Here is a 9,802-nt window from a genome sequence, read left to right as displayed (position 1 = left end):
GGCAAAGCAGTATTAATAATTTACGGTAATTCCCGGAGGATAAACAGGAAAAAGAAAAGTATTAATAATTTACTTGTAAGTAAAAATGGTAGTGTTCTATACATTTATTTCAAAAACCCAGCTAATTAATTTATCAAAGCATAAATAAATCAAATTATATTTAAATTATATCTAGGTACCTAATTATCAAATTCAATAACGAAAATCTTGGAAAATTCAATTTTCAAAAAAATGTTAATAACAAAATATTTATTAACATTTAATGAAAATTATTGTTATTGTTAACTATATTAAGATTTATTTTCAGCTGATCAAGCCGTGATACTCTATGTATGTTAATCTTAACAAAATATACCGCTTCGTCCAGTTACTTTGTCGAATGTTAGACGCTAGCTTGGTAAGCTGTTAATTGTGTAATTTGTAGATTGCAGTTTGTGATTGATGTTACATTTCTAATTTATATGATGCTCATTACATTATTTCATTTGTTTATTGTAAAGTTGTTTGTTTATTAACTAACCTATTCATCATAATACAAAGATAGGTATACAATTTACTGGTTTATTCAATGAACTGTGAAAGTGACATAATATGTTCCATTCGTTTTTCAACTTTCATTCATAACTATGTATCGCATTTGTGAATTATTTCCTAAATTGCTCATTTTATGTTACCAGGAATTTTCTAAGAGACTGAAAGCATTCTTAACAACCCAGAAAACAATATAAGTTTCACAAAATAAAACAAACCCTCTCTTAGATGATCCTTTATATATATTTTTTTAAGTTTGTTGGCGAAATATCCTAAACAGATTTTTAGTGAAAGAATTACATTTTTTTACTAATGTTATGTTAGTACAATTTTCAGATGTGTAAAAATATCTAGATTAATATCTTGAAAAAAACCCAGAATAAATTTTAAAATTCCTAAAAATGTTCTTTAAGAGGTAATTCCACAGAGTTAATAACCCTTTACTTTTTCCAGTTAGGTGTTTTTTACAACTTCCTAAAATCAATTTCTTGTTTGTTTTTTTTAATTATGTAATTATACTTTACTTGCATTCAGTAAGAGATTAACACCATCATGAATATTTCTTCATCCTTTAGTGTTACTTTCTTTTTTCAATTTATTTTTTGAAGAAAGTTTATTAACAGCAACTATAAATCTTCCATTTCTGTAACAAAAATTGATTTCCTGTCATTTTTAATGTTATCTTCATCTGTGTTGCACAAAAAAAAAATATACAGTCCTTGAAATAACAAAAGCTATTTGTTTATTTTAAAGCAAATGGAATCTCATTTAAGATTTTCTACATTTTTCTAAAACCCAGTCCCTGTGATCTTCAAATTAGTTGTTAGATTTTGTATTAAAGATTTGCAATATAAATCAGTTACTCCACTATATGGTTGTACATCATACATACCTAATTTTAAAATTATCTTAACTTTTTAAAAGTTGTATAAGTGACATCTTTTTTAAATTCTTTACAAGTGCTTTCCTAAGTGAATTTTAGGGTGCCTTTTCAATTTTTTTAGTTCTGTAAAATATAAAAATAACAAGAATATTTATAGGAAGTTTAAAAGTCAGAAGATGAAATAACTTCCTGTACTTCCATTATGTATCGATACTTATCAGTACTATATAGGTACGTTATGCAGCGCAGTACTTGCCACGACTTTAATTGTGGCTATTGTTTCACTCGTGATCATGGTTCTGTGTTCTAATTATGATTGTTCTTTTGCTTGTTGCAAAAACAAACATACTTTAACTAATCTTATTCAAATTATACAATTTGAGAAAAAGTGAATAAATTTTTAAAAAAGATAAAAGGGAATACCAACCAAATGTAATTCTCCGAGTGTGATAGTGATTGGCCCTAAGGAGCAAAGGATTTAATTGTAAAAAACTTGTAACAGATGTAAATAATTAGTAGAAGGAAGTATCAGAACACTGCAGTTACTTGATACACGGTTTGAAAACCTTAATTTGCCATTTCACTGAGTTTTGGGTGATTTTACATACTCTGTACTAGGATTCTATTTGTACGAGGGCAAGCCAAAGATTATCTACACTTTTCATTCTACTATTTATTTACACAAAGGTAGGAGATCAACATGTACATCATTTTTCTACATAGTCAGCTCACTTGTCAATGCACTTTGTTCAGTGGCCCACAAGCTTGCATATTCCTTTCAAGAAGAAAGTTTTTAGTTGGTTGAGAAGCCACTTTTACATCCCTTTCTACATGTCTAAGTCTATGGAAAATCAGTACAAACTGATGAAAGTGAGTGAGCAAGATTGGGCTGTACGGAGGGTGTTCCAGTTCCTCAAAATTTAACTTTTAATAGTGTAATATGCTCTCTTGGTACCCATTGCAGACGGACTACAGAAGCCAAACTTGTCATGGATGATTTTGTGGACAGAACCATGACTGATGTTCAAAGAAGACACTATCTCATCGATGGTAACCCACCTATTCATCAGAATTATTTGCTGAATCTTGTCATCCGTGATGGAGGTTGGCAGGTGCCCTGCTCCCTCTTTGTGTGTCACACTCGTCTGGTCCCTTTAAAACTTCTCGATCCATGATAAAACAATGTCCCTTGCCAATATTTGGCTTAGTCTACAATGAATTTTATTCTCTTTCACACCCAACTATCAGAGAAACTGGATCACTACTCATTGTTCCTGCTTGGTGCAAACTCCTAGTGGAGTGGACATGGTTACAATTTAATAGCCAGAAGGCAAATGACACGATCAAGGTCAAATTTCGCACACATGACCACATTTATACCAACTGTAAGCATGCATGTGCAAAAGGCATCATGACAAGAGCGAAAATAATTTTTTACTTGCCCTTATAATAAACCCAAAACATCAAGCTGACCCTGCGTTGACTAGTCTTCTTACCTTCAAAACATGTGTTTTGCTGTTCCATAGAACAGTTTGAATCTAAGGGAAATCAAAGTAATGTAGTTGAGATAGACAAAACAAAATTTGGATACAGAAATTTAATATATAAATAATGAAAGTTCAGCTTACCAACAATTATGAAATATTTTAATATATTCTAGCTCTTTCGAACGTTCATCCAGCTTCAGGAATATCCATATAATTAAGTATAAACATTTTACAACTATAAAATAAATCAAAATTTTATATATACAGTGACAATCATATATATATATATATATATATATATATATATATATATATATATAACATTTTGGTTTATTTCATTTTATACTATTTTAAATGAATAGTTGTAACATTTTTATACTTAATTGTATGGATATTCCTGAAGATGGATGAAGGTCGGAAAGCGTTAGAATATAGTTTCATAATTGTTGGTAAGCTGAACTTATATTATATATATATAAAATATCAACAGTGCCATTTTACGAAAATTTAACCTAGAGAAATTTAATTGCAATGTTTAATTGAAAATGACTTGAGTGCTGCGTGGAATAGAGCATGATAGTAGAAAATGTGATTAATACAAGAAACATGCACATCATTAATTGATATGTTACTTTCAATTAGCAAGGAATACATACATCCAGGTACAACAATAATCAGTAAATGACTCTTGGGGGTTCTACAACTGCCCTTATCAAAGAGGCAGTTTACTTATCTTACTGTGAGCAGATATAATTTTGTGAATCCAACCACAAATACCATACATACAAAATTTAGATAGGTTGTGGGATTAGGAATCCCAAATACTACTTTTCAGAATTCATAAATATTTCAGATTGTAATTAGTCAAATTACAAAAAATGAACACAAAACACATTTTTACAGGATTATCAGAGCTCTATCTTAAATAAAATTGACAATTACCAGTTCTGCAGGAACAGTGCAACATGACCCATTAAGAGACCAACATCTCTTAGGATAAATAAAAATTCTGAAATAATGATTTCCTGACCCTTAAAAGTTAAAACTAGTATATTGATCAGTAGAAAGTATATAAATATTAAGATAAGACATGATGCCCAATGGTAAATAATTATCATCCATTTTATTACTGAATTTATATCAAATTTTCTCAGTCATCTGAACTTCACTTACAACAAGGAGTTTAATTAAATTTGATATCTTAACTTCTGCCATATCCATTGTTGATTTAATGTTTGTTACATTTACCATTGTACGAGGGATATCTCTAAAGTAAAGACCGCTGGGAAATTTTTCTCCTTAAGGTTGGCGAACCTGTGTCATTCATGACCATGCCAGTAATGTACACACTGCATTGTTGTCTGTAACTTGTCGCATTGTAATATCTTTGATCGCATGTAAGTTATTTGTTATAAAATGAATAGGAAAATCGATCTTGCCGCCTACTATGAAATATGTGGAATCATACTTTATTAAAACGTTAAGCCGGCTGAACTTCTTAGGCAGTTGGTTGCTGTGTACAGTGATAATGTAATGAATGAAAGAGACATCTGAAAACAGTGTCATCAGTAATCACCAACAAAGGTCAGGCCATAGCCATCTGAACACAAACTGATGACCACAGTCTTTTGGGATCGGTTTGGCCCACAGATGATTGATTTCATGCCACGTGGAATGACTAAATGCAGAAGTCTAGTGCGAAACTCTATGTAAGTTACAGCACACCATTCAAAATTGGCGATGTAGGTGGCTGACCAACAGCATCGTCCTACTGCATGATGCGGGTCCGACACGTAATTTACTGACAACATTTGGATGGGAAATTTACTATCACCCACGATATAGTCTGGACTTAGCTCCTTTTGATTACAATTTATTTGGGAAATTGAAAGAATTTTTGAGTAGCAAGCAATTCATGGGTGATGATGAACTTAAAAATGCTGTTAATCAGTGGCTAAATGGACTGGCGGCAGAAGAATATGATGAGGGTATATTGAACCTGGTGTATCTCTACGATAAATGTCTTAATTCATGTGGCGATTGTATAGAGAAGTAGTATAAGGTATGTACTTAATTAAAGAGAAATAAAAAATATTCATAAAGTTTTCAGAATAACTTTTTTTACAGTGAAACTGTCTTTACTTTAGGGATAACCTCTTGTAAAAAAAGTATAGCAAAGGCTCAGATTAAAAAGGAACTTCTAAAAATGCTAGTTACAATTGATTATGGAAGTATACAGTTGTAAGGTAAGTAATTGTATATTTTAAAGCATTAATTTTAGAAAAAACTTGCTTTTCTATATAAAAACAAGTATGGTTATTTTTACTGTTTGCCATTCAGTAGTTGACTGGAACATTCTGACAGTGTTTTGGAACACTTGAGATTTTGAATTTTGGTTTTACCAATTTCATGTCAAAAAAAAACTTTACCCTGTAATAAGAAATATTTTTATGCAGTACAGAATGGGATTATGCCCAGTCGTATCAACAGAAGTTGCCATATTGTAATGGATTTTGTCTATGACCATTTGAATCGTTCTATGCCTAAAACATGGATTGGGCACAAAATCAAGGAATAGGAAGCACACACTTCAGATCAGCTCTTTTCTTTGTGAACTTCAAAAAACTTGCAGACATCTTTTTTTACATGAAAGAATTTAGGGTAGCAGTTAATTTTGCAATAAAACACTTTTTAGATTTCATGTCATGTTTACTCATATCTGAAAATATTTGTACTGTTTATCATTTATTCTTAGCAGATCCTTTTTAAATAGAGTTATACAATATTAGTCCTTGGCATTTTCTTTGCATAATTGAATTTTTATATTTTAATATAACTTAAAAATAAGTATTTATTGGGAATATTAATATTGGAGTATGTAATATTAATTTTTTTTTCATTTTACTTTTAGAAAAATAAATTGCTGATTTTTTCTAATTTACCATGTAATGATCCATGTCTTCTGAATTATTTTTCTCATGTATACTTTTTTTTATTGATATATATATATACTCTTATGTATATTGACTCTGGTAGTTGCTGGATATCTCATTCAACTTTGTTTATTCAGGGCTCCTCAACAACAGCATCCCTGGTTTATGTAGTGCATGTTACATGTTCAGGTCACTAGGCCAACAGACAGGGTCAAGTACCAATTAATAGTAAAATGTAATTGATCTGGCCTAGTCTTAAATTATACCTCAGGACAGCAAATGCCTACTCTTTGCTCTTGTATGATAAATTTCCCAATTACTGAATCTAATGTATGTTGTGATTCCTAAGATTAATCTGTACTTAATTCACAATTTCCTTTTTATTGATACTTTTTTATAATTGTTGTATTTGAAGATAATTTGTTTTGTATGTTGTTTTTTTTTTTTATAGATTTATTATGGAAACTTCTACAGTAAATAATAGTGAAGCTAGTTCTGTTAAATCTGAATCCTTACAAATGTCTGCATCATTACAACAGCAGCCACATGTTCTTCAAACCCAACCTGTTTCAGTCTCTCAACAATCACAATCTTCTGTTGTATCAGTAGCATCCAGTGAAACTCAGAGTACAGGTAAGTGACAGTATTAAAAGATTTAAATATGTTACATTACCAGAAAGGGGAAATCTTCTTCCAAAAAGAAAATTGTTAAATACTAAGTGCAGGATTCCCACCCAGATTTGAAGTAAGTAAAATAGACATTACAACAAAATTATAAAAAAATTAGATATATTCTGAAAGAACAGTGTTTGCCATTTATTTTCACATCCCTTTTATTAATTTTTAAAAATTCTCTTTCATATGCCGATCTTCACTATCTATACAAGTCTTTAACCTCTCCCTGAAATTCCATATTACATTTCTTGTTATGTCCAATTGTATTGCAGTGATTTGTTGATGGATTGCAGCTTTAAATGATTCTTGGCTTCTGTTTAACGATTTCAGCCTTTAGATGTCCCCAGAGAAAAAATTAAACATGCTGCAAGATCAGGTGACTGTGCAGGCCATGTGATTCCTCCTTGTTGTGAAATAAGACGTCCAGGGAATATTTCTCTGAGGAAATTCATTGATTGTCTTGCTGTGTGAACATTGGCCCCTTCTCGTTGAAACCATGAATTTTAACTTGATTTCTAAGTTCATTAAGTTTTGTTGCAAGAAGTCGTGTAATATTTTTATACAACGTTTGGAAGTTACTATAACAGATTGCTTTCTTCCTCAAAAAGGTATGTCCCTATTATTCCAAATTTAGCAACTTTGCACCAAATTGTAACACGCTCAAAGTGCAGAGGGCAGTCACAAAGTTGTAGGGGATTATTTTCTTCCCAGTATCAAAAGTTTGGTTGTTAACAACCCAATAAATGAAATGGGCTTCTTCATTTGACAGCACAGTCTTAAATTCACTGGAAAATTTGCCAGAATAGCGTGGGAAGAAGCAATGCAGTTGCGTTCATTTAGCTGCTGCATGACCATAATTTTGTAAGGATAAAACTAAGTCTGTATATAAAATTCTCTTTGTAGTCCGATCAGAAATTTGTAACATAGTAGCGTGTTTACTGGTACACACGCTGTGTACCAGTAGCTATGATTGTATAACTGCTTGTCTCACTGCGTCAATATTTTTGGATGTTCAACTTTCATAGCCTGCCTGGTGATTTCTTCTTCAAAGCTGAATTGATAGTTCTAAAATTGGATACCCATAACTGAATTGTCTTATTGGATTCCATGGCTTGTTGACCTAGCCGAAAGTGTGAATGAAATTATCACAGTGTGCTGATAACAGAATCACCATTTTTAAAATGCATTTCAGTAACGAAGTGCTCACCGTTCTACACCATGGTTGTAACTGAAATATTAAGACTTCTGCACACACTCTGTACTATCAACAATTTACCAGCAGTGTTGGGAAATCAAAAACTTATTTCTGGACCCTGTACTATTTTCCTTTATTGACATGTGATTCTCATTTCTCATTAGCGAGACTTGGCCTCGCTACAAGCTTATTCTGTTATTTTATTTTTTTTTCTCTGGGTTCGCAATTCTTTCTGCAGAGAATAAGATGAGTGTTTTGTAGCATATGTGAAAAATACCATGCCTGATCGGGATTCGAACCCAGAACATCCAGGTGAAAGGCCGAGACGCTACCACTCATGCCTCGGAGGCTGGCAAGCTTATTCTATTCTATCTCGTGTTAGTTTTTTTTTTACATTTGACTAAAATATCTTTTTTGAAATAAAGTTACTCTTCGAGAGTTTTTTCAGAAGTTAATGTTGATAACTAGTACAGATTCAGTTAATATGTACATGTGTTAGGAAAATTCCACTAATAGTTTAATCCTTTACCTTCCAATTACGGAATCAAGTAGTGCCATTGGGTCTCTAATTTTTTGATCACATAGTTCCTATCGGCTATCAATTAAATTTATGGTTTGTTACCTTATGTATAAGGTAAAATTGCTTTTATCAAAAAAATTAAATTTTTTTTTAAAACCTTCATTTAATCAAAACATAGAGCTCACAGAATACATAACCTCACTTTGAGAACGTAATTAAGTGTAAAACAATCTGTTTTTGATTCTTTTAATATTGATTATTGATATTACGTAGGTTTACGATCTTACAAAGAGATGATAGTTTGTTTTTAAATTTCTGTGCTTAGCCGCAGTTAGTTTAAAAATGCCGAGCATACTTTGCAAAGGAGTGCTATGTGTAAATTTCATTGTCGACTTATACTCGATAAAGAAGTGTACCAGTAAATTATGATGTTGAACTTTATTCAATAAAAGAGGGCAAAGGGTTAATATTTATGTGGATAAGATTTCATTGGAATTGGCCAGTGGCTGGTAATAAAATGATTAGTAATTGGTAGAAAAATACAAGGCATATATAAGAGGATGAAACGAGAGCCAGTTGAAAAAAAATGATTCAACATTTATACTACTTTCTTTATTTTTATAGTTACTGTTTTATTTTCTAATTGTTGAAATTGAGGAAAACAACGTTTTTTATTACCATTACCTCTGCTTAAAATTCCATGCTTTAGATTGCATTCTCTTCATCATTGCTGTTTTCAACTCCCAATCTCCTTGAATCATTGAAAAGCAAACCCTTTCCTTGTATTAAAGAATTGTAGAAGACACTAGATACAAGAACATGGGCTGTAAGGAGGGATTATGGGTTAATACATTTTTTAATCTGGTGTATAATCTTGAGGGGATCTTTTTAGCTTGATCTCCTAGATAGCAAGAAGTCTAGTTTTTAATTATGTACACATTGGAAATGCTGAACTGTATAGGCAGCAGCACATGGATATATGGATCAATATTCTTAGAATGTATCCTGTACCCAATTTACAACAGGCTAGTTTTTTTTTATTAAAAATTTTGTAGACAATACTTTGTAAATTTTACAGAAACTTAATTTCACTCACTTGTCATAAAGTGACTTCTGTATTTACTTGTTCAGTGAATTCATTCTTTATGCGGTAGGCATCCCACTTTTACTTTCATCAACAGTTTTTATTTAATACTTGTACCACTGCTGAACATTTCCTGGTACTTACATATTAACGCCACCGCAGCTACAGCTTTATTTAAAAACAAAGTAGTCAATCGGATTTTGGTGGAAAATGGGCCGATATAGAGTTTAACGTAGATTCAAAACAGTCTCTTTATTAATTTTAATAAATTTATTTATTTTATAAATATAATTTAACCAAACTTAACCTACGCTCGCTTCGCTTGCTAATCTTGACTAATTAACACGAGTGTTTTGATTATTTAAATAATAAATAATTGCAATAATTACGGAATTTATTAAATAAATACTCAAAAAATTACGGTGTTAATTAGTCAAGGTTAGCGAGCGTAGGTTAAGTTTGGTTAAATTATATTTATAAAACAAATAAATATA

General features: G+C 31.3%; 1 protein-coding gene across 2 annotated transcripts in view; it reads left to right on the top strand.

The window, feature by feature from the left end:
- Positions 1 to 324: 324 nt before the first annotated feature.
- The window catches only part of LOC142330815 (high mobility group protein 20A-like), a 43,944-nt gene continuing 34,466 nt past the window's right edge, over positions 325 to 9,802 (top strand). The window contains exons 1-2 of one of the 2 annotated variants that reach the window (XM_075376245.1): positions 325 to 397; positions 6,286 to 6,467. In XM_075376245.1, the coding sequence (XP_075232360.1) occupies positions 6,293 to 6,467 (175 nt within the window). In that variant the 5' untranslated portion in view covers positions 325 to 397; positions 6,286 to 6,292. The other variant, XM_075376246.1, reaches the window with a different exon arrangement.

Source organism: Lycorma delicatula, chromosome 10 (genome assembly GCF_047948215.1).
Source record: "Lycorma delicatula isolate Av1 chromosome 10, ASM4794821v1, whole genome shotgun sequence".
Taxonomy (NCBI): Eukaryota; Metazoa; Arthropoda; class Insecta; order Hemiptera; family Fulgoridae; genus Lycorma; species Lycorma delicatula.
This window is presented reverse-complemented; position numbering and strand designations above follow the sequence as displayed.